The sequence below is a fragment of the Oryza sativa genome, chromosome 5, assembly GCF_034140825.1.
Source record: "Oryza sativa Japonica Group chromosome 5, ASM3414082v1".
NCBI lineage: Eukaryota > Viridiplantae > Streptophyta > Magnoliopsida > Poales > Poaceae > Oryza > Oryza sativa.
The window spans coordinates 19,392,782-19,419,241 of NC_089039.1; the positions used below are offsets into that span (position 1 = coordinate 19,392,782).

The following is a 26,460-nucleotide window of genomic DNA, read 5'->3' on the forward strand; positions in this document are numbered from 1 at the left end:
TGATTTATAGGGAAGGAAATAGGGCGAGCCCCAGCGTTAAACCGTAGTCGATTTAACATCGGGGACACTCGTGCAACAGATATTGTATAAAGAACATGCTCTAGGTAAACATAATAAATTATAGATCTGACAATGCTGTATAATCTGGATAGGTATGATATTTGCATAGAAAATATTGTGTACCTTTGTAGATACATGCCGGATGTATCTACGAAATTAGTAGATCAATTAAGTTAATTAACCTACTAATTACCTTGATTAGCCTAGGTAGCTGATTTGAATTCGTCCTCTGGACACACAGTAACTAGCACGTACGGGTGGCCTACATGGGCCCCACAACATGCATGCTAGTATACGTATAGATGGCAGTGCAGTCCGCTGGATTCTTGCTCGCTTCGGCTGTCCTGCTGCTGCACGCCTGAGCTTGATGTCGGGGCACCGTCGTCGTCTGTCGATCCGACTTGTCCACGGCAAGACAGGCGAGATGACGAGTTGTAGTTCTCTTGTGAGTTATCTGCTCTTCGTACCCGAGAAGAGGTCATGTCTATGCAAATAGATGATCTGAAAATTGGCCTCCAAATAGTCGGATTCGATGCAGTTGTAACACGACAGAGAATTTTGATGACGACGTCGTGTTAGGAAATTGATTTGATGTTCTCCGCGGCGGTAGCGACATCTTCGAGGATTGGATGATCTCAGTAGATCAAAAACTGTTGACGATGATGGTTCCGATCTCGTCGGGGGATATGCTCCGGTCAGGTTAGATCTCCACAGCCGAAGTCGTCGAGTAGCTTGTTGTTGGAGAATCCATCTTTTGAACCCATCTCGTCGAAATCCTAGAGCACCAAAATCCCCCTACCTGGCACGCCACTGTCGACGTTTGATGTTTCGACTACGGGATTTGGACAGTATGGGGATTGTTGGTGCTAGGATATACGCGAGACTGAGGTAAAAAAGATAGAGACGAGGATTTTTATACAGGTTCGGGCCCCTGAGTTGTCAGGTAATAACCCTACATCCTGTTGGCCGAAGCCGGTATTGCTCTTATTCACCATAATCACACCAGTACAATATGTGGGTAGCCTATCTAACTGTTGTCGACATGTCGGTCTGAAGGTCTGACTCGTAGTCGACAACAGGGTAGTCTTCCTCATCGAATCCGTGCCCGGCGAGATCAGAGATAGCGCTTTCGTATCTCCTGACGGTATCCGGAGACACCGTAGGGGAATAGCTATGCCTATCCCTGAAGTCGATATCCGGCGGCGTGTCTTGGCGTATGTAGGCTTCTATGTTGATTGTGTTGGGTGTTGATTGTCTCATGGTGGTTGTTGATTCTCTGTCCCCTCTCCTCCTAGGGGGCCTTGTATTTATACCCATAGATGTCCCCTTGTCCAAATAGAACTAGGAAAACCAATATGGATACAATCCGAGTAGTCCTGGTCGTTTCCATGTAGAACTCTGGTTGTCTTTCCTTATCCGGAACTCCTCCTATATCCGCAGGTTGTTTCCGTATAGGACATGGTATGTGGTGGGTCCTGCCGAGATGTAGCCGACTACTATTAGGTATGTTGTATCCATAACCCTGACAACTACCACTTCACACGTGCACCAATTGGGTATAGGGATAGTCGGGCTGTACAAGCCCCATTGTTTGGCTTATATGCGGAATAAACCGAACGGTATATTTGCAAACGCAGAATAATTTGTAAATAAAGCTTTTATAAACGTGTTCTTAGCAATATAAAAGCAAAGGCTGAAAAATAAACTTCAATGAAAAAACTTCAAAATCAGTTTAAATTTGAAGTTGAAAATTCAAAGTATAGCTGATAAGTATAAGCATAAGCAAAAAGATGAGACTGCTGGGCCCTCTAGACTCGACAGCGGCATAAACTTGCGCTTCTGGCCTTGTAGTCTTGTACGATTTTTTTTCCGTTGCATCAACCGTGAAAAGAATAAAGTTCAAACCAAAGTTATCTGGGTAACAAATTCCAAGTCAGAAATAAAAATAGTAGCCACTAGAACGGATACCCTCATCTCAATGGGCGGTAAGCCCCATCTCAATTGGGCAAAGCGTCCGTCACAGGCTAGATGTCACTAATGTCAAGAGTTATCTCAATCGGGCAAACGGCCGTCACGGATGAATCTATCTCAATCGGGCCCTAAGTAAAGCCCGTCACCGATACCTTTGACCCAGACAACTAGTCAAACTATAGCTCATCGTAGATGACCTATCTCAATCGGGCCACAACTAGCGCCAGTCACAGATGACTACTAACCTTTATCGGGCCAAAACTAGAGCCCGTCACAGATGATACTCATCTCAATCGGGCATAAACTAGAGCCCGTCACAGATGACTGCTTATCTCAATCGGGCCACAACTAGCGCCAGTCACAGATGACTACTAACCTTTATCGGGCCAAAACTAGAGCCCGTCACAGATGATACTCATCTCAATCGGGCATAAACTAGAGCCCGTCACAGATGACTGCTGACCTCAATCTTGGCTTCAAGGCGTGCATCTTTCCCCGCCCTGTTGGAAGTCCACTTCTTGTACTGCCATGTGTAGTCTGGAAATCCATACTTCTAGGGAACGGAAGACCCAACGCCCCGTGTCCGTCCACGGTGTTCCTTGTTGCCTAACGCTTTCATGAGGAGGTCGTCCTCGCGTCTTTGAGAGCAGGCCTCTTTCGAGGCTTGTTGCTCGGCAACCAACTCCTTCTGTATTACAATTTAGTGGGGTTAAATAAACTGCACGATGGGAAACAATGCGAACATCTAGTTTGACTAGACACTTACTATTGCTTTGTACACTCGTTGATCTTCTGCATTTGGCACGAATATTGTGCCATCATCATTCTTCTGGTACCTGGCCCTGGCCCAGTTCCTAGCCCGAGGGTGTGGGATATTGCCAAACACGAGCGGCGTGTTCGATTCCTCCGCTTCTTCATCCTCATGCTGCCATTCCTCTTCCTTACCGGTATATCCGGCGGTGCCAAGCCGGTGCGGATACTGGTTCCTGGTCTAATGCAAGAGATATGCCTCGCTTCTACTTCTGGACTCGGGGGTCGACTTCTTCGCATGGAATTCCTCCCAGACCTGTTCCGTGATCCAAGGAAATTTCTCTCTTGGATCTGGATTCACCGGGTTGTAGACGAACTCGCCGACTAGCTTAGTCTTGAAGTTCTTCCAAGCATTGCCCATAACCTAGAAAGCAGCCCGCCTGATACGGTCCTCATGCTCCGCAGGATAATCGAAGCTCTCCTTGAACGTTAGCCAAGCAATGTCCTTCTCTGCGGCCGGCACGTGCTTGATGTCATCTTGCACAATACTAAATTTCTGCCTCCCTATGACCCCGCAGATAGACCTAAATCGGCTCAATATTTTCCTTGGAGATGTCGGCAACCCTACTTGGTCCACTACTGTTATGCGGAACCGTTCCTTAGGAATTTTGTTCCATGTCCTAGGAGTACGTGCCCTTGAGGACCCACTAGTTGTCGTCGACATTGGTTCGCCTTGCTGAGACATCGTCTACTTTTGTTTCAAAATAACGAAAATACACAATTCAGTGCTACAATCTATTACAATGAATTGAATGTCACTTATAAATAAATGAAACATATAAATAAACTAAATTGCACATCTCACAGTAATAAAACGAACCACATTTCATCTATTTACTAAATTCATTAATGCACCATGTATAAATAAACGAAATTGCACATCTCACAGTAATAAAATTAACCACATTTCACAATAATTTCATCGATGCACCACATTTTATCCCAACATAAATAAACCATATTTCATCCCAAAATAAATAAACCACATTTCATCCCAACATCGACAAGTCTCACTCACAGTTAGCAGAGGGCGGCGCGATGGATGACTCACATGAGGACCAAAATCGGTGGCGGCGGGCTCGATGGCGTCGCCGGGGTCGTTGGCGGCGGCGCCGGGCTTGATGGAGGAGGCGGCCTCGGACTCGGCGTCGGTGGAGGCGGCGGGCTCGATGGCGGTGGCGCCGGGCTTGGTGGAGGGCGTCGCCGAGGTCGGTGGCGGCGGCGCCGGGCTCGGTGGAGGTGGCGGCCTCGGGCTCAGCGAGGGAGGCGACGGCCTTGGCCTCGGCGTCGGTGGCGACGGCGGCAAGCTCGGCGAGGAAGGACGACGGCGGCGGCGGCGGGCTTGGTGAGGGAGGACGACGGTGGCGCTAGGGTTCTAAGGAGGCGGGAAACTATAGCGGGACTTAGAAAAATTTTCGATCCGATTTGAGAAACATTGAAGGTTACACGACTGAGGAGGTTATTGAGTTCTGTGTCAATTACATGTCCGATGCCGATCCTATTGGAGTTCCTGCATCTCGTCACGAGGGAAGGTTGTCATGTGTTGGCACAATCGGAAGGAAAATAATTAGGCCCGATCAAGCATCGTACGCGCAAGCTCATTACGCTTTGCTCCAGCATATGGCAGAAGTTGGCCCATACTTTGAGGAGCACTTAGCGAAAATCTGAGAAGAGAACTTGGGGAGATCTGATGCATGGATTAACAGAGAACATAATTCTCGGTTCAACGAATGGTTCAAGAATCGTGTGACAATGTCCACGGATGTCCCAAATGAGACAGTACAGTTGTTGGGGATGGGACTGTCTTGGACCGTAGACACATGGCAAGGATACGATATAAATGAATACACATTATACACCGTCAAACAAGATGACAAAAGCACAGTGCAAAACAACGGCGTTCGTATAGATGCATTCCAGTATCAAGTTGGGTCAAACACATACTACGGCCGCATTGAGGAGATCTGGGAGCTAAACTACGTCAAGTTCAAGGTTCCTTTGTTCCGCTGGCGTTGGGTGAATCTACGCACTGGTGTCAAAGCTGACAAGGAAGGTTTCACTTTAGTAGATCTATCAAAGGTGAAATACGCCGATGAACCATTTGTACTTGCGAAACAGGTCGAGCAGATATTATACATAAAAGACACTTCAAACAAGAAGATGCACATCGTGAGGGATGGAAAGCGCTGAATTGTAGAAGTTGACAACATCGTCGATGAAGAAGAATACAACCATAATCTTCATGTAAGACCTCACATTGACCTTGACGATGATCCCCAAGAGCCTGTGGCATATGCTCGTTCAGATCATACAGAAGGCATAACCTTATGACCGATGCATTTGTACTTATCTATTGTAATGAATGAAGTATTTTGTTTTATTGCAAAGACTTGATATGTGTAAAAGTCTGACGATGATCCCCAAGAGCCTGTGGCATATGCTCGTTCAGATCATACGGAAGGCATAACCTTGTGACCGATGCATTTGTACTTATCTGTTGTAATGAATGAAGTATTTTGTTTTATTGAAAAGGCTTGATATGTGTAAAAGTTGTTTACCATACGGAAGGCATAACCTTGTGACCGATGCATTTGTACTTATCTATTGTAATGAATGAAGTATTTTGTTTTATTGCAAAGACTTGATATGTGTAAAAGTTGTAGTTGTTTACAACTTTTACACATATCAAGTCTTTGCAATAAACAACTTTTACACATATCAAGTCTTTGCAATAAAACAAAATACTTCATTCATTACAATAGATAAGTACAAATGCATCGGTCACAAGGCTATGCCTTCCGTATGATCTGAACGAGCATATGCCACAGGCTCTTGGGGATCATCGTCAAGGTCAATGTGAGTTCTTACCTGAAGATTATGGTTGTATTCTTCTTCATCGACGACGTTGTCAACTCCTACAATTCAGCGCTTTCCATCCCTCACGATGTGCATCTTCTTGTTTGAAGTGTCTTTTATGTATAATATCTGCTCGACCTGTTTCGCAAGTACAAATGGTTCATCGGCGTATCCCACCTTTGATAGATCTACTAAAGTGAAACCTTCCTTGTCGGCTTTGACACCAGTGCATAGATTCACCCAACACCAGCGGAACAAAGGAACCTTGAACTTGACGTAGTTTAGCTCCCAGATCTCCTTAATGCGGCCGTAGTATGTGTTTGACCCAACTTGATACTGGAATGCATCTATACGGACACCACTGTTTTGCACTGTGCTTTTGTCATCTTTTTTGACGGTGTAAAATGTGTATCCATTTATATCGTATCCTTGCCATGTGTCTACGGTCTAAGACGGTCACATCCCCAACAACTGTACTGTCTCATTTGGGACATCCGTGGACATTGTCACACGATTCTTGAACCATTCGTTGAACCGAGAATTATGTTCTCTGTTAATCCATGCATCAGATCGCCCCAAGTTCTCATCTTGGATTTTCGCTAAGTGCTCCTCAAAATATGGGCCAACTTCTGCCATATGCTGGAGCACAGCGTAATGAGCCTGCGCGTATGACGCTTGATCGGGCCTAATTCTTTTCCTTCCGATTGTGCCAACACATGACAACCTTCCCTCATGACGAGACGCAGGAACTCCGATAGGATCGGCATCGGACATGTAATTGACACAGAACTCAATAGCCTCCTCAGTCGTGTAACCTTCAATGATGCTCCCCTCGGGTTTAGCTCTGTTACGAACGTACGACTTCAGAACTCCCATGTACCTTTCAAACGGCCACATTTCCCTTAGAAAAGCCGGGCCACATAGTTTTGTTTGCTTCACCAGATGAACAGGGAGATGAACCATTATATCAAAGAAAGACAGGGGGAAAAACATCTCCAGGTGACAGAGGGTATTCACAATATTGGTCTGCAACCCATCTAGATCTTCTGGATCTATAACCTTCTGCCCAATTGCATTGAAGAAGGTGCACAGACGTTGGATCGTGTGACGCACTTTCGGTGGTAGAATGCCTCTGATAGCAACTAGCAAGATTGTGTGATTAGCACGTGGCAATCGTGAGACTTCATTCCAACAAGTTTTAGATCGTCCAATTTAACATACTTACTTATCCTCGCTGAATAGCCCGATGGAACTTTAATATCCTTCAAGCATGATAACATTGCGATCTTCTCATCCTTTGACAATGTGTGGCTGGCTGGAGGGAGGTACACTCTACCTGTCTCTGCATCTCGTATGGGCTGGAGTTCACTGCGACTATTCATGTCCTGTAGATCATGGCGCGCGTTCAACCCGTCCTTTGTCTTCCCGGGAATATTCAACATCAGGCCAACCAAACTCTCACACACATTCTTTTCTACATGCATGAGATCAATGCAATGACGGACATCAAGATCTTTCCAGTAAGGTGGCCGCCAAAATATGGATTTTTTATTCCACATACCCTTCTCCTTTGTCTTGCTACGTTTTCTTTTCTTCCCAAACTCATTGCTTATGTCCTTGACCATATTGTGGACCTCATCTCCAGACAAATCTTTGGGAGCAAGCTGAAGTTCTCTCTTACCGTTAAAAATTTTCTTCTTTCTTCTAAATGCGTGACGTAGTGGGAGCCACCTCCGATGACCCATGTATACCATCTTTCGTGATTTCTTCAGCCACCGGCTTCTTGTATGTTCCTTGCAATCGGAGCATGCCTTCTTTCCTTTTATAGTTTGTCCGGAAAGATTACCGAGTGCAGGGTAGTCATTAATGGTGCAGAACAATAGAACTCTTAGCTTGAAGTTCTCCTGACCATATGCATCCCAAGTTTCCACACCTTCTTTCCAAAGAATCTCCAGATCGTCGATAACAGGCTCCAGGAATACATCGATATCATTGCCGGGTTGCCTCGGACCTTGGATTAACAAGCACAATATAATATATTTCCGTTTAAAGCATAACCATGGCATGAGGTTATAGTTCGCAATAAGAAATGGCCAAGTGCTGTGAGTACTACTCATGTCACCGAAAGGATTCATGCCATCCGTACACAGACATATCCTCATGTTTCTAGGGTTGGCAGCAAAGTCTTTGTATTTTCGATCGATATTCCTCCATTCAATCGAATCCACTGGGTGTCTAAGCATATCGTCATTCCTTCTCTCCGTGGCGTGCCAACGTACTAACTTCGCTTCGTTCGGGTTGGCAAAGATTCTCTTGAAGCGATCAATGATAGGTAGATACCACACAACCTTTGCTGGATCACCCCTCTTTGACTTATTTCCTTCGTCAGCACTTTTCTTTCACTTGTATCGAGAAGCTTTGCAGACAGGACAAGCATCCAAGTCCGCACATTGCTTGTGGTACAATATGTAGTCGTTTGGACAAGCGTGAATTCTACGGACCTCTAACCCCAGTGGACACAGAATCTGCTTTGCTTCGTATGTCGTATCGGGCAATGTGTTCTCAGCAGGAAGCATAGCCTTCAAAATTCCTAAAAGATCTGTGAAACTCTTGTCTGTCCATCTACTACTTGCCTTCAGCTTCATTAAGTCCAAGGTAACTGACAACTTAGTGTGTTTTGCTTTGCATCCAGCGTACAGAGGCGTCTCGGAATCACTGACAAACCTGCTGAACTTTATTCCATCTCTCTCATTCTGGGTTGGGTCCTCAACGTCACGTAACACGTCTTGCAGCAGATCGTGATCCACATCAACCATTTCACCGCCCAATGGAGAAGGTATAAACATGTCATGCTATCTTCATCTTCCTGATTATGCGTACCACTTCTGTCTGCTGCTGCTCCACTTCCTGATTCCTGCTCTCCATGCTTCACCCAACATGTATAGCCCTTCATGAATCCTCGTTGTATCAAATGACCGTGTACGTCCTCTCCGCAGTCAAACATATTCTCATTCTTGCAATCTGCACATGAACAACACATGTAATCATTGTTTCTTCTTTTCCGATCCTCCTCCGCGGCGTTCATAAAATTTATTACGCCCTTTCTGTACTCCGCAGAATGACGTTTCAAATTTTTCGCATACATCCAGCTTCGATCAATTGCTACAAAATAAAAAAAAAACAAATTAGAGGCACATCTTATAAGGTCAGTATTGCAAAAATAAGACGTGATGAAATTGCTCAATTAATGATTAATATTACTCACTTGATTGATCCATTTTGATCACTTTTGGGAATTTAATTTCTGTTTTCCTTGGAAAAAATACAAAAAATCGCCCCCTACAGCCTCCCACGAAAATAGTGAACAGTGGGATAAAGTTACACTAGGTGGTGGGGGGTATTTATACTGTGCAACAAATATCTGTAACGGCCCTAAAACAATCAACCGTGACGGGCATACAAGTAATCTCTATCGGGCCTTAATAAAGCCCGTCAAATAAGAGTGTCATCTGTGACGGGCATTAAACTTATCTCAATCGGGCCTCTAGTTGGTGCCTGTCACAGGCTTCTTTTAGGGCCCGATTGAGATATGGAACCCTCAACCCAATCGGGCCTCAACTATGGCCCGTCACAGATAAGTGTCATCCGTGACGGGCTTTAGTTTTATGCCGATATACCATGGCTGTGCGACCATATCTCAATCGGGCGAAACTTCAGCCCGATTGAGATTACTTCCTTGTGACGGCCCGCAAATTCCAGTCTTGTTATGGGCCATCACAGATGGAAGGATCCGTACTAGTGAGCGCATCTGGCTATCCGCTATTAGGATAAGTTGTAGAGAGAGTTTGTCTGGGGTATGAAAACCAACTATGATATATCACCAAATATCGAGTATAATATATTACGTGATATGATTTAATTCACTAATCTATGATTTTTCGGACTTGACTTGGGGACTATACCGACACCCCCCGCGTCGCTTTCGCGCGGGCGGCACGGGGGCGAAACCCTAGCCGCCCGCGCCGCCTCAACCTCTCCCACTCCCCCACCTCGCCGCCGCCGGAGCTCGCCGGCGGCAAGCCGGGAAGGCGACGGCAAGGCCAAATCAACCCAGCGGCGCCCACCTCGGCGCGGGGAGGACGGGGTGAAGCCGGCGACGTCTTCCACCACGACCGGAGACGGAGACGGCGGGGCGGCATGGGGAGGTGGCGGATCCGGCGCCCCTAAGGCCGGATCTGGCCGGCGCATCGGCAACCCAGGCGCGGCGGTGGCGCGAGGAAGGTCGCGGCGCGTCGGTCCGGTGCCGGCGGGGGTGGCCACGGGTGGCGTGGCCAAGGCGGCGGGGAGTAGCGGCGGTGGTGTGGCCTACTCGGAGGAGGCGGTCAGGCACAGCGGGGGTGCCAGCGCCGCAGCAGTAGGGCGGTGGCGCGTCGGCGTTTGGAGCGGCGGCCGGGCAGGTGGCGCGCGATGACTGGGGCCTTCCCCAGCCAGCGGACAGCGGCAACGGCACGGGAACTCCTCCCCGGTAGGCGGAGGCGTACTCCCTGACCCACGGTCAGCGGCGAGCTACTCCCTGACGGGACCCCTTCCGGCGGCGACGACGAAGCGTCTAGGGGCCTTCCTGGCCTTGGGCGGCAGCGAGCATAGAGACATGCCTGATTTGGGGCATCCGCGCCCAGATCCGGCCGCTCGCCGGCTTGGTTGGTGTTGGTGGCGGTTCCTTTTTCATGGAGGGACTTGGTGGCAGCGGTGCTGGAATGTAGGCCACCTCGGCATGCAGTGATGGGCTAGGACGGTTGCTACCACACCAGCAGACGGGCACACAATTGTCGACACTGGGACTGCCCTAGCACTAATAGCTTGGTGGAGACCAAGGCGAAAGCCTGGACGATGATGCCTGCGGGTGCCATTCCCTTCTTGGAGGTGTCTTGGGTCTCCTCGTTCTATTAGTGTTTGGATTATCTGGGTGAAAACCTAGCTTATTCTTGAGCCGGCGATGGCAGCGCAATTTGGTGTCGTGTCCTTCTTGAAGGCATCGTCGAGGATATCCTTGGTAGTTCTTAGCTTTGCCTTGTATTGAATTCTGAGAATGGCTTTTGGAAAGTTGGAGCTGTTGCGTCGAGACGTTCGACGAGCTTGGCAATGACAACTCGAAGCTATGCTTGTTTTCAGTTGTGGTTTGGCTATCGTCCTCTAGGGAAGTCGGAGCTGCTGCATGATTGCAAGCTTGGCAACGATGACCTAAGTTGGACCACGTCAATTGTTTTCGTTTCGGTGTGTGTAGCGAGCTTTTGGGTTTGCAAGGCTTGCCGGTGTGTCCTGGCTATGCACAATTGACTAGGGGTCATGAAGTCGGAGCTGTGGCATCGGCGGGGCGCGACGTGTGGCAACGATGACATGAGCTCTTTTGAGTTGTGCTTCGGCTTGGGTCGGGTCGGTGTCCTGACCTGGTGTTTCTTGGCGAAGTCGGAGTCGCCCAATCACATGGGTGATGGTGTGATGACGATAGCGTCACGTCTTTGCCAGGATGGGGAGTTTTGTTTCCTTCTTGCTTGCTGTTTGGCTTTACCGTTCTTGTGTTGAGCAGCGTTGTTGAGTGTTGTGCTTGGCTGACCTTGCTTCGTTGCCGTGGTAGTTTAGACTTCCTGGTGTTTGTTGTAGTTGTGGTTTTTGCCCAGTTTTCCTTAATTAACTGTGCACTGTAAGGTTTGGTCCCGTTTTCTCCTTATAATGGGACACCTTCTTCTTTATATAAAACGTCGGCAACGGCTGACCGTTCGAAAAAAATAAAAAACCATTTTCACAAACACCCCCTACATTACTTTAAAAGAAGATTCGCTTGTGAAAGCGCATAGGACTCCCCCGGTCAATTCTGCATGTGAAAATCAATTTTCATGAGTAGGTTCGTATATGAAAATAGAGCTATTTTCACATGTAATATTTTTTATGGACCTATTGTGTAAATAGTCGTTGCCCTGTTAAAAGAGAAGATATGTAGTGGAAACTACATCTATAGTGTAAACTAGTAAACTTCGGTTGGATATGAAATGTACATTTGTGATCTATCCACGTTGCACAGGCACCCCGCCTCATCCAGACGTTTAGCACTTTAACCCCCTCACTCTACCCACTGCCTAAATGCACAGGCTCCGATTCAAAATCCATCCCCAAATCCGTCCCCAAATTGGCTGCTCCAAGCTCTAGCGATGTCGGGGCGTCGACGGCTGCCTCGGCCAGCATACAGGTCGTATTCCCCTCCCTCCCCCCACTTGCTCTCCTCCCTACTCCGTTGGTTTGCATTCTGTTCTCCCCCAAATGCACTTCTTGTTTACTACATATTTTTCCTATTAAAAAGGACCTATAAGGGCAATCTCAACCCATAGTGTCCATAAATAGTGTCTATAGTGCCATGTCAATAAGACATCACAATAGAAACTACACTCTACAACCCATGGTTTCTTAAAGTGGGCCATTAATAAATACATCATCCCTCTTCTCTACCAATCATATTTATTTTTCATCTATTATGAAGACACTAATCTCTCCCAATGTAAAACTTGATAGTATCTAGTGCATAGGTTCTCGTGTTGAAGCTGTGTCTTGCATGAGACCCAGATTCTTCCTCTCTTCACTCTCTCTCTCTCTTAATTAATATAGTGTCACATAAGTTAAAAGTCCTACATGGCAATGTAGTTAATGCCATAGACATCATCCTAGATGAAGGGTTAGGACTGCCCTAATCGGTGCAACCAGAGGCTCACACGTGAAAATCCTGATTCTACAATCACTTTATTCTAGTCGGCTGCTCCACCCACCTATGGGAAGCTATTAATTTTAACCTCCAGAAAATATCTTCTTTGTAGTACTTAATCTAAGAGAAATCTCTATTATGTCTGTGTTTAGTTCCACAGCCAAATTTTTTTTAAGTATACGGACACACCTTTAAAATATTAAACATAGACTAATAACAAAATAAATTATATATTCTGTCTGTAAACTGCGAGACGAATTTATTAAGCCTAATTAATATGTCATTAGTAAATGTTTACTGTAGCACCATATTATCAAATCATGGCGTAATTAGGCTCAAAAGATTCGTCTCACAATTTACGCAATTTACATGTAAATTGTGCAATTAGTTTATTTTTCGTCCACATATAATGTTTCAGGCATGCATGTGTCTAACATTCGATGTGACGGAATTTTGGGGAGTTTGAAGGTAACTAAACATAACACACACACACACACACACACACACACACACACATATATATATATATATATATATATATATATATATATATATATATATATATATATATATATATATATATATATATATATATATATATATATATATATATATATATTTATTTATTTATTTATTTATTTATATTTATATATATTGGCGACATTTGTTGCATTCTACTAAATGTCTACGGCATATCAATTGCGGTTTTGCCTAAGCTATTGTTCATTTGTTCTCCCTTTATAATCTCTCTGTAAGCTAATTAAGTAGCTAACACGGCCAAATTCTGCTTACGGTTTTGTAACGACCAATATGCCCTTAAGAGTTAAGAGCACCGTTATACTCTAGAGAGTCCTTGGTGAGTGCTGATTATAATTCTAGGCTAAAATGGCCCTCTCGTATGAGAAGCAGCCTCTGATATTTGTGGTGTCACATGACTTTGAACTCACATATAGATATTTATGGCTGCGTTTGTTACCTCTAGTTTCCAACTTCCCTCGCTCATTTTCCGCGCGCATGTTTTTCAAACTGCTAAACGGTGCATTTTTAAAAAAAAAATTCTATATGAAAATTGTTTAAAAAATCATATTAATTCATTTTTGAAAAAAATCAAATACTTAATTAATCACCCGCTAATCGCTGCTCTATTTTCCGTGCCAGAGGGAACCGTTCCCGCAAATCATATAGATACTCTTTGCTACTTCCTCCGTTTCATAATGTAAGACTTTTTAGCACTGCTTATATTCATATAAATGTTAATGAATCTAAACATATATGTGTGTATAGATTCATTAATATCTACTCCTTCCATACTCATATTAGAAGTCGTTTAGGACAATGTTTAAGTCGAACCTTGAGAATATAAATCATGAATAACTCTCAATTTGTTGAGTTTAAAAATGTAACAATTATATGAATATATTTGTCTTGAAAACTACTTTCATAAAAGTATACATATATCACTTTTAAATAAATATTTTTATAGAAACAAGAAATCAAAATTGTGTTTTGGAGACCGTGTCGCTGTCTAAAACGACTTCCTTTACGAGTACGGAGGGAGTATATGAATGTGAACAATGCTAGAAAGTCTTACATTATAAAACGGAGGGAGTATATCATATGGACTCATATATCATTGATCTTAGAATCATTTTACTTAAGTCAGTGTCTCAATAAGACCAAAGACCCAGCCAGCGTCTGCATGCCAAAGTACAACCCGCAAAGGTATCATCCTGATTATGTTTATTGATCTTCGCCCCCATCAAAGCAACATTTCTGCTGATTATGTTTAGGGCTCATTCGATTTAGAGGACTTTTTCTTGGATTATTGTTGAAATTAAATCCTTAGAATTTTTTCTTATATACATCATTCGTTGGAATGGATCCTACTAAAATCTTAATAATTATAGTCTTGCAACCTAATTCCATAGGATTATTATGCTGAGCTCGTTTCTTAGGGTTCCCAACTGCTAAACGGTGTGTTTTTTTTTCTCAAAAAGGTTTATACGAAAGTTACTTTAAAAAATCATATTAATCCATTTTTTAAATTTTTTTCTAGTTAATACTTAATTAATCACGTACCAATGAGTTGCTCTGTTTTCCGTGCCAGAAGAGATCTTTCCCAACCGATACAAACGAACACAGCCTTAGGGCCTTCACAGTGCAGGGACGTGGCGAATTACCTTCCGTGCCACATCGGACTCACACGTACGTGGCGACGAAGCATGGTCCTCTGCTTGGTCGCTCACCCCATATCTGGGAGACGAGTTTCTTTGTGAAAGGGAGAGCGCGGGGAAACTATTCTAATCCCTTGAGGGAATGTTCCCTCGTTTGCTTAAAAACCATCTAAACGGTTATGAAAAATTCTGGAAAAATTTGACAACATTCATACAACACATATATGCAACTCCACAAAATCTTAAGTCCAAACTCAACTCACACGTCGAGATATAAAAAAGACAAATTCAGCGTATGAATAGTAGCGTACTGTTTATATCTAAATTTGTCTTTTTTGTTTCTCGATGTGTAGATCGAATTTGAACATGAATTTTGGTGGACTAGTAGGTATCATTATACTCTGTATTGTCAATTTTTTTCAGAATATATCACAACTATTTGCATTGAATTTGAAAGAAAAAGGTATACGAGGGGATATCCCCTCGAGGGATTAGAATCCACTCCCGGAGAGCGCGTGGCGCAACCGCGTAGGGAACATCCTCCGCGCCTACGCTATGGAGGTCGTCGCTCCGATGCTCCGATTCTCGCTCCCGTCCGGCTCCATGCATCGATGTGCCGGCGGATGGGGAGAAGGGAGAAACGGCGCGGCGGAGGAAAAGCGGCGCGGGGCCGGAGAGCTCGTCAGTTGCACCTTGGAGGAGCGCCGCCTCTCGATCCGCACCGCCCGAAGCTCGCGGGCCGCGCCACCTCTCAATCCGCGCCGCCAAGAGGTTGCAGGCCGCGCCGCCTCTCGATCCGAGCCACCCGGAGCTCGTTGGCTGCGCCACCTGGTGCTCGGCGGCCATGCCGCCCCCCAAGGCGAGAGGGGAGATGTGGTGGTGGCTACTCGCGTCGGTTGAGCTCATCATCGTCTTCATCCTCTACTCGAGCGACTCAGCGCGGGGATGAGGAGAAGAAGCGGCGTGGCGCGGGGATGAGAAGTGGAAGCGATTTTTCTATTGGTGTGTGACTCGCGTGAGGATAAGCACGAGAGGCAACTGTGGGGTCACGAACCATTCCTTGCATTGTGGGGTGGGAATAAGTTCATCAAAGGTCCCTTAACTTGTCAACGAATCCGATTTTCGTTCTTTAACCGCAAAACCAGATACAACGGGTCCCTCAACTATCAAAACCAGTGCAGATGAGGTCTCTCGGTGGTTTTGACGGTGGTTTTGGCTGACGTGGCACCTATGTGGCAAATTTGACTTAGTCTTCATCTGATGTGGCATTGACGTGGCGCATACGTGGCAATTTGATCTGGAAAAATAATAAACTTCGTGGGACCCACATGTCAGTCTCACACATAAATCAATAAAAGAATGGTGGGGCTCACGTGGGCCCCAATGTCAGCCACAAGTCCCTCTCGGCTCTCCTTTCTCCTCCTCTTCGCTCTCCCTCGTCCTCGCGGCGGCGGCAGGAGCATGCCGGCGGACGGAGCGGCGGAGGGACGGGCGGAGCGGCGGTAGGCCGCGGGCGGCGGAGGTTGCCGGAGGAGGAAGAGGCAGAGGAGGAGGTCGCCAGCGAGCGCGACAGCTACACTCCGTTGGCCGCTCCGCCCGCGATGTCCAGTTGAACGGCGCTGCCCTCCTCGCTCGGTCGCCGCGCGCCGCCTCCCTCCTCGCCTTGCCGCCACACGCCGCCTCCCTCCTCGCCCGACCGCCACCGCCGACATCCTCGAAGATCACATCTGGGTCGGAGCTGCCCCTCCCCTCGCCCGGCCGCCTCAAAAAACCCAAGCTTTTGCCGCCGCCCCGACTGGCTGACCATCCCAAGAAAGAAGGCACCTCCTCGTCGCCTCTGCTGCCTCCACACTGCCCGCGGCGTGAGGGCCCTAGACCTCCGGGAGGGCTCCGGCGAGGTCCCGGCGGACCGCGAGTTGGAAATGCAATTAACAGATTCAAATATTCAATTCGCTTCTTGATTGAGCAAGTTATAGGTGCAAGGATTTTACTTATATGTATAATGAAGCTATTAATATTCCCTCTTGTGATGCTATATTTGCGATATGCTTGGCTCTGTCTGGATATTGGTTGCCGCGAGCTTTACTTATATGTCTGCTGCTGCTAGCCGTAGTTGACGAGGAGACGCAGAGCGGCGAGATGTCCTCGAGGGCATCACGCTAGGCAACGCCCTGGAGAAGGAGAAGAACAAGCTACGTGGCGGCGATGACCCGTCGCGCTGGTCCGACGAGAAGAGCGGCAGCGGCAGGGAGTGGTCAAGCCTGGGATGGGGCACGGCGATCCTCGGCACGAGCAAGCGGTACTGCGCATATGCGAGGAAGGCTCGTTTGGCGACGGACGGCCGTGGCAGTCCGAGGGTTGGCGGGGAGAGGAGGAGCGGCAAGCCGGCGGCGGGTTCGGCCTGGTCAACGGCGCTGCCTCCCCATGCGCTGCCTCTGCTCGTCCTCCGTCTTCAGCACGTCGCGCGGCGGGTTCGGCCTGGTCAACGGCGAATCGGCGATGGCGGGGCGGCTGGGTCCAACGATGAGCTCCGTGAGGGAGGAGGCGAGCTCCTTGTGCTCCGACGGAGGAGGGGCTCCCACTCCGTCCCCTCGTACTCGGGTTCCGGCGACGAGAACGGTGGTGGTGGTGACGAGAACGCCGCGAGCTTCCATGGCAGGTTCTTGTCGCGTCCGGTGCGGGCGAGGAGGGTGCGGGGGAGGAGGTGGCGTGGCCGCCGTGTTCCGTCTCGCCGCCGGCGCCATCCATCGGTGGGCACCGGTCGATGCAATCCACGAGAGAGAGAAGGGTGAAGGCCGAAGGGGAAGATGAAAGGTGATGAGGATAGAGATGACATGTGGGGCCCACGTGGGTCCCACTATTTTTTAATTATTTTGTGTGTGAAGCTGACATGTGGGTCCCATGGGTTTTATTATTTTTTTCATATCGGATTGCCACGTAAGCGCCACGTCAATGCCACATCAGATGAAGACCGAGTCAAATTAGCCACGTAGACGCCACGTCAGCTAAAACAGCAATCTAAACCGCCGAGGGACCTCGTTTGCACCGGTTTTGATAGTTGAGAGATCTATTGTATCTGGTTTTCCGGTTGAAGGATGAAAACCGGATTCGTTGACAAGTTAAGGGACCTCAGATGAATTTATTCCTTGTGGGGTGCGTGACCTAGATATGATTTTGGGCCAAATTCATCGCTGGAATGGGCCATCTTGCACTGTGACTGCCCATAGTGTGGTGAGGTCTCTTGGAAAATTTTCTAACCAGCGAAGTGCAAGTGACATATTAATTCTTTACTTTTTCCTATCAGTTGATACCCACTAACAATTATTATAAGCTAAAACTCAACATACAAGTATGCCATATCATCACCACTAGTAATTACTATTTTAGCCCATTTAAAATCACATCCAAGCATACCACATCTTCACTCACTAGCCATTACTATTCTAACCTATTTTAAATCCCATGCAAGCATGACACATCATCTATAATATTATATTATAGAGATTAATAAGTATGTGTCAAATCATCTTCCTCACGTTATTTTTTCAATATTTCAAGTTTCATCATTTCGATAATATTTTATATATACTCATCCATAAATTCTGTAGCAAAGCACAGGTACATCCTATCGGCAGCATTACTGTGAGGAAATTGAAAGCACCTATCTGAAAGAAAAAAAAAATGAAAGTACTCCCATTCACTGTAAATATGATAAGTTTAATATGGCACGCACGTAGAGTATTGACATTTGACCAGTTCACTCCCATTCCCAACGATATACCGTTTGTCCGTACTGTCGTACAAATGTATACAATAATACTCCTACAAGCCGTTGCATGTGGTGCAGCGCACAACAACGCGCACATGCGATGTGAGCGCGTGCCTACCCGAATCGACGCCCCAACCAACCACCGATTCCCAGTGTGTGATTAAATTTCTCAACAACGAGTGTCGTCCACCAACCCTGTCGCCAAGCAAAAATCAGGTTGTGTGATGCGTGGGCATCACCAGATCTCACGTGTCACCCCACGTTGCCCTGTCGCTTTGACACGGCCTAATCGCGGCGCGGATCAGGCAGGGGAGGACAGCTGTCCAAGTCCTGACCAAACTTAGCTCGCAGTCGGTGTGCTCACTCGCTGTGTCGCTCAGCATCAGATTCCCCACCTGCAATGGCACACTTAGAGCAGGTACAGGCTATAAGCCAGCTATAAATATATTTTAAAGAGATAAAAGAAAAAAAAAGAAGATTAACGGGCTACAGATCTATAGCCAGCTGCAGCACGGGCTCCAAACAGGGGCGTACCTACGTGTATCTACCCGGTGTCCCCGGACACCAGGTAGCTTGTCTATTTCTAGGTGTTTTAGGGTCATATTAAGCATTATATCACTCATAAATTAGCCTATAAGCATATCAAGGACCCCCGGTAATTTTTGTTCTGGGTTCGCCACTGGCTCTAAGATATAATGTGTGTATGACAGGTGGGACCAGCTATTGATAGTATAGTAAGTATCTATTGTATGAATTGGCTATTACATTGGCTATAAATGATTTGGAGCCAGTAGTGGGCTATATTATTAAACTTGCTCTTATGGTTGATTAGATTACTTGATCATGGGCAAGGCCAATGTATGATGTATATACACATCTTAAGGTGGGACCCATAAATAGTTAGCATTTCTTATGGTATGATGCACAATGTATATGGTTTTTAACATGGGTTCCACTACAAAATAAAAAAATTAAGATGGCTGCCAACTTCTTTGAGATAGTAGGGAGAGAGAGAGAGGATGTGTAGGAAGAAAAAAATACTTGTTTATTCACTATGGCTAGATGTAAGCTTAAGATGCATCATAAGAAATTTTTTCCTATTGCTAACTTGCACAATGTATAAGGTGTGTCTCAAGAATATATTTATTACTTAAGCTTACCTTTTTAGCACATTGTGGTTAGCAGTGTACAGCTAGATTGGGAATGTCGCAAAGCACGCCTGCTTTACAGGCACAGACTCTGACCGAGACTGTAGCTCTGAGGTAGTATGTACAGTACTCTGAGCTCCAAACAGCTAAACATCTTTGCCATCACTCGCCCGAATCAGATTCTCTCGTTGCGATTGCACACTGCTTGATTAGATTACCAGACCAGATCATTAGGCTATTATTGCGTGTACCGCTTGATTGGGATGTAACAAAGCGAACCTGATTTCCAGGCACAACATCTGACCAAAACTGTACATATGAAACGAAATCTGATGTTTGAAGTACTCTGAACATGAGGCCATTCCTGTTAAAAAATCAGGTCATCCTGTTCGACAAATGTTTGATGCTGCTTCACTCAAGGAACACCAATAATGTAGAAACACCCGAAGGCACTCAAAAGTGAAGCGTTTCTCATTTTCTCTACCTGCATACTACCACCTTGCAAGACACACAAAGAACAAAGAACCTGAAGATTACAAACACAGACTCAATCTGATCTACTCAAGCTGTATATGAAATAAACTTTCATATGAAATCTTTCCTATCATGTATTTGCAGGCACTGATTTTAACTAGATAAGTACTGCATCCACATTGTTATATTGCTACTAGGGAACTGCTTGAATCCTCTTTCTATATACTTCATGCCACATTCTCATATTTGTTCACTTGGCAGATATTTGGAAATGAATATAGTACACAAGTTTTGTAGGCTCACTTCTGACCAAGCTCGTAACTTCAAAAGGAAACACCAATTAAACTATCTCATACCTTGCCCTTTTCTGCTCATCACAGCGATATTGCTTCAATCCCACACAACAAATTGGAATATATCTATAAGAACACCATAAGACACTCAACAATGTACCATTTCGGTACTTGCAAGGTGCAACCACAGACATAACAATAAGCAACTGAACGTTACTAGTATATAGGAACAAACAATACCATATAACCTACTAAATTCGTATATCCATTAAGCCTCCTCAAGCAGCCTTGGTATGTATTTACATGTACCTGATTTTCACTCATAGCTAGCTCCGATCGAACTCGATCTTCCTCGCCCACTAGAGTAAATCCCAACCAACAACATAGCCGAAAGATCAGATGTCTCACTATACATGCTTCAGCTAAGGCCCCACCCCCATATCCGATGTACACATGATATCAGGAACTGGAATTGATTCAATGCCAGTAATTTCATCTAAGCAAATTCAATTCCCTGAGGATCCTACTCTAGTGTACACGATTGAGCCGCACAAACTTACTGAGCATGGAAGCAAGAACCTTCATCCATTGCAGATGGCATTGAGGAGCACATGCCCCAGCATGAGGTCCACGAAATACTGGTGCCCGACCTTGCCATCCCGCCATAACAACTTCGCCGGTGCACGCCCATAGTGAACACCATCATTGCAACGATTGTCATAGTGCCATGGGAAGGTCATATCGAAGTTGTCGATCAACCCACCAGTGAGCACCCCATGACGCCTCAACTTCTCGACGAGCACCCCATTGAACGCCTCCATCTTGCTAGGATTGAATGCCAGGTCCCGAGCATACCCGCCGGTCGCGATGGTCGTTCGGTAGAACATCCTCGGCACGGCATGCCCACGCGACCGCACTTCAGCCATAACTCCAGCCCAGAATTGTGCAGCATACTCAGCAGCCTGCACATATGCGCGGACGCTGGTCCAGTAGCACCCGTCGTGCAGGCCAGAGTTGAGGATGACAATGTCCGGGGCACGGTCCTCAGCCAAGAAGTATGAACGGACAAGACGCTGGAACCCCTTGTTCCGGAGGGAATGCAGACCAAGATAGTTCATGCTCATGTTCCAGTGGCCATTGAAAATGCTCGTGATCCTCACAGTCCCCGGCCCGCCACTGGGGTTCGTGAACGCGGCGTCGAACCGGCGCGTCACGGCGGACGTGTTCGTGACGCCGAGGACGAAGGTCAGGAGGTTGCGGATGGTGTCGACGTGGTTGGAGTCGCCCCAGAAGAAGAGCCACTTGCCGTCCAGGCACCGCCACGCCGCGTCGGCCGTGAAGAGGCTGAACGAGCAGTGCGCCGAGTAGACCCACCCGTTGCTCTCCAGCGCGCCCAGTGGCCCCGCGCACCATGGCGCCTCGCATGGGTGCTGCGGCTCCAGGCACCGGTACCTGCCGGCGTCGTCCACCTCCTCGCAGCTGTCGTTCTTGGCGAGGCGCGTCCAGCGGCCGGACCACACGTCGCGCGCGAAGTCCGCGGCGCGGCAGGTCTCCAATGCCGGGAGGAAGCGCGTGGAGTTGCTCGGCCCGAACAGGAGGGGAATCCGGCGCATCTCGGCGTGGTACTTGAACCTCAGGGAGGAGAACTTGAGGCCCTCGAAGCTGCGGAACAGGAGGATGATGGTGAGGCGGAAATCCCCCTCGGCGAAGCGCGGCGCGACCTGGAGGCGGAAGGAGTAGGAGCCATCGCCGTGGTCCACGACGGGGGGCCGCGACTTCCACTCGTCCCCGGCGAGATCGATCTCGAAGAAGTCCCCGCCAAGGCAGCGCCGCTGGCCGGCGTCGTCGAGCGCCCAGAACGTGAACTCGTGGATCTCGGCGGAGCCCAGCGTGGTCACCTCGCCCGCCGCCGCGGCGTCGTCAAGAACAGGGATGGAGATGTTCGCCGTACGGGAGTCGCGGCACGGAGTCCCCCCGGGCGTCAGCCACCGGTCGATGAGCTCCTCCGTGAAGTTGGACGGGTCCGGCACTGAGAGCCAAGGAAGCTCGTTGTTCTTGGCCTCTTCGCCACCGCCACCAACCCCGCCACCACCGCCACCCCCGCCGCCGTCGCCGATGTAATGCAGGTATTGGAGCCGCAGCCGCCGGTTCGCCCCGGCGCCGGTGAGGGACAGGTCGACGGCGAGGACGAGGATGACAGCGAGGAAGGACACGAGCGCGAGCTTCGCCGCGGAGGGGCCGCCGCCCCCGACGAGCTTCCTGGGGAGGAAATGGTGGTCGCCGACGCCGACGCCGCACCACGACAGGTTCTTGGGGTCGCCGCCGAGGTGGTGGGCCTTCCTGGCGTCCCCGGCGGCGATGCCGTGCGGCGGGTGGTGCGCCGACATTGCCGGGGGGGGCGTGGAAGGGGGGGTTCCCTACTCGGGACCCGTGGCGTGGCCTCGCATCCGTTCGAGCTGGTCGCGCGGGGAGAGGAGAGGAGGGGGGGTTGTGGTTGTGCGAGCTGCTGCGCCGGATTACTCGGTGCGTTGCGTTTTTTTGGGGGGTTTGCAGCGAACGCGACACACCGAGTCGTTGGAGGGAGAAGGAAGAAGGGGGACGAGACGACGTGTTAAATGGATCTTTTCTGTTGCACCGAAAAATGCATGTGCTTTACATCACGAGAGAGCTCGAAAAAAAAAAGCGTTTAGGTGGTTTTTTTGACGAGGGGAATGTACAGCGCCTGCGTTCGCAAGCGACGCAGAGGATCCTAGGCCGGAATCCGTCGTGCCACTGTGCCTCCCCTCCTCTTTTCTATCTTCACCTTTTTAGCCGTTCTAGGCGGGTGTTGGGCATCTGTGTGTGTATGTGTGTGGGTGTTCGTTGTCCCTGCCTCGGCAGTCGGCACGGAGAGATGTGCTGCTGGGGGGTCCCTCGCGCGCGTATGTCCAGGCGTCCGTCCTCCTCGAGTCCATCCGTTTGACCCTCCTGACTCGGTGCGGCTCACCTCAACGCTTTTGCCATCGGTGCTCAGCTCAAGTGCGCGACGCTTTTGCCTGTCTCCCGGTTCGCGGCTTTCGTCTTCGGACGCGATTCCCGCGCGATCACTGGGGATCGTAGCTTTCTTCTTCGGTGAGTGGTGGCCGTCGTGGCAAGAGACGCGCGGTGGCCGGTGGGAGAAAGTTGGTTGGTTGGTTGGTTCGTCGGGCTGGCGCGAGGCGAGACCGCGAGACCGATGATCTTGCGATGTTGGTGGTGTGTTTGCGGTGAGCTTTGCCGTCTTTTTCGGTTGGGACTTGGGAGTGGTTCGGTTTCCGCAGTGATGGGTGTGAATGTGGTATGGTGCGCTGATGGGGGTTGGCAGTTGTCTGGCGCCTGGCGCAGGCCGAGTTTGGTGAGAGTACGCCCTTCATCCTCATATCTCAACAAGCCCTAACGGCTAACACAAATATTAGAAAAAAATTAATTACTTTCTTAGTAAGGAACATATCCTATACACATAAATTTCCCATACACACCAAATAACAAATATCATAGAAAATTCTAGCAAAATTAAACATATACTCCAAATAGTATTGCATATATCTGCAAAGTCTCACATTTAAATTCATTATATTTTAGCTATAAAAAAATGAAAAATCTGACAATTTTTAGCTAAAAAATGTCATTTTTTACGGCTAAAATATAATATATTTGAAAATAAGATTTTATACGTTGGTGTAATATTATTGAAAATATGTATCCGTTTTTTTAGAACTTTCTATGACATATGCTAGTTGATGTGCTGGAGTGTGCACGTGAAGCTTACGTGCATAGGATATGTTCCCGGTTAGATTACATCCATGCATATAAGCAATATGATTAGAAAGCTTAATGGTAAAGGATTTAAAACATATTAAATTTATAGTACAAGAAGAAGTGTTAGTTAATGTGTGGATATAAGGAGAAAATTGATTTTATCTTATATTTTAGCATGAAGAGAGTATTACTACTTTTCTTTGCGAGTAGAGCATTGGGTGGGTCAAGAAAATTTGGAAATCCACTAAAACATTAGGCATAGAAAACACCCTATTCGGTCGAAGTTCCCTAATGGCCATCAGCGGTGGCTCCACGCTTCCACCAGACGAACACTACAAAAAGGATGAATTGCCTTGTGCAAAGCTTCTATTAATACGATTCGTGCTTTTCACTATTTGTTCTTTGAAAAATGTCAAAACAGTGGTAAGAAATCGGTCATGACATACAATAGAATGATATTTCAATTGTCATGCGCCAAAAGTGCTGCATTAAGCCGGACTCGTTTGGCATAGGAGAAAATGTATTGATAGGAGAAAAAACAATTGGCATGGTAAACACCCTTATTCGATGAAACTAGTATTTTTCTTAGAACTATGAAACTAGTAATTAAAGTGTCATAAGTCGTAACCAGCCGAATCCTACAGCAAATAAAAACATAAATATGTGTTTTTTTCTATTCATTTGTTTTCAAATTCTTGCGTTCGTAAGGAGAATAAAAAGCACAGGAAATGAACCAAGGCCGAGTTTAGTTTCAAAATTTTTCTTCAAACTTTCAACTTTTCCATCACATCAAAACTTTCCTACAGACACAAACTTTCAACTTTTCCGTCACATCGTTCCAATTTCAACCAAACTTCTAATTTTGGCGTGAACTAAACACACTCTTAACCCTACAGGAATTTTAGAGCCCATTCCTGCAATTCATAGAACCTTCTAGGAAAATTTCTATATTTAAAATTCATTCCGAAGGAGCCCTTAGCAAATTCTGGAACTTGGAAGTGATTTACAAACAATCCGTTAGAGCAAGTTTAATAGTATAGTCAACTGTTGGCTCTAAATCATCTATAATCAACTTAATAGCCAATTCATAGCCAATTCATACAATAACTAGCAAGGTGGCCCGCGCAATTGCGTGGCTAGCACCCATGTAAAATTATTTTTTTTTACATATGATTTTACATAAAATTTGTTAAATAGCTATCTCGTTTTCTTAAGACTTTGAAAGACCGAACCTTAATATCCCATATTATTTTATAGTTTTTAAAAGTTACACCAGTTGCTACCCCTTACTCCTTTGTTGCTCAATTTGCCACGGTTTCTATTCATTTTCCTTAGAAGCTTTAAAATTTAAACCTTGTAGTTTTAGAGTTCATTATCTCATTGGGTTTTGTTTTCATAATTTTTAGAAGTGTTGTCAAACACTACCATTGTACACTTCTACAGCCTGCCTACCGCCTACTCTCTTTATTTTCTTTGGGATTTTAAAAATCAAACATAATTATTATTGGGGTTCATTTTTTACTTTTTATAAGTCTCGCGAAATCATCAGCGGCTTCGCCACTGTACTCCTCTACGACCCGCCCGCTGCCTTCCATTTTTATTTTCATTGAAATTTGAAAAATCGAACATGTATTATTTGGGTTTACTTTTTACTTTTTAGAAGACCTGTCAACCGCCGTGACCATTATGCTTAATGGCATGCCCATTGTCCCTCCTCTTAATCATCATTATGATTCTATTTGGGCTTTATTTATAGTTTTTATATGTCCTATCAAATGCCACCACTCTAATTCTTTACGGGTTTGTTTCTTCTCATCTCTTTATTGTCATTTGTTATCGTTGTGTTCTAGATAAACTATTTTTTAAATTCCATATTTTTCATTCCATTACTTTTTTTATTTGTAGGTTGTATTCATACTTGAACTCTCATAATTTTTTTCTATTTTTGGAATTTAGTTTATTTTTATTCTGAATTTTACTTAATCTCGTAATGTGTTCTAAGTGATCTCTTCCAATGGTCTTTATTTTAAATCCAAATTTTAGTTATTTATAAATTGTATTCCTAGTTTAACTCTTATTTTTCTTTTTCTAATTTTGGATTTTATTTTATATTTTTATTTTGAATTTTAGTTAATCTCGAGTTATGTTCTATATGGACTATTCTTTTAATATTCTTTATTTTATTTTTTTATAGTTGTCTCACCAGGTTTTCTTTTATAGTTGTTAGAAATTTCGTAAAACGTCGCCACACTACTTCTTTACGACGCGTCCATTGCCACTTTTTTTATTGTCGTTAGGATTTGAAACATTGAAATTGATCATCGTTGTGGTTCCTTTTTTAAGTTTCTAGACGTCCCATCAACTGTCGCCACCCCAC

The 26,460-nt window shown here is 46.4% G+C and overlaps 1 protein-coding gene and 1 long non-coding RNA gene across 2 annotated transcripts; one reads left to right on the forward strand and one right to left on the reverse strand.

Moving 5' to 3' along the window:
* The first annotated feature begins 15,929 nt into the window (after positions 1 to 15,929).
* On the forward strand, positions 15,930 to 17,767 carry LOC136356773 (uncharacterized). The gene is made up of 2 exons (XR_010741729.1): positions 15,930 to 16,598; positions 16,730 to 17,767. It is a non-coding gene; the product is annotated as an uncharacterized lncRNA (long non-coding RNA).
* Positions 17,768 to 20,550: 2,783 nt separating this feature from the next.
* LOC4338704 (uncharacterized) lies at positions 20,551 to 22,934 on the reverse strand. Its single transcript, XM_015782390.3, has one exon. It carries the CDS (start codon positions 22,691 to 22,693, stop codon positions 20,888 to 20,890), a length of 1,806 nt encoding a protein of 601 aa, XP_015637876.1. The 5' UTR covers positions 22,694 to 22,934; the 3' UTR covers positions 20,551 to 20,887.
* Positions 22,935 to 26,460: the final 3,526 nt, after the last annotated feature.

Excerpts from the sequence above, each read along its gene's own strand:
- LOC4338704 (XM_015782390.3), bottom strand. The coding sequence starts at position 22,693 with ATGTCGGCGCACCACCCGCCGCACGGCATCGCCGCCGGGGACGCCAGG.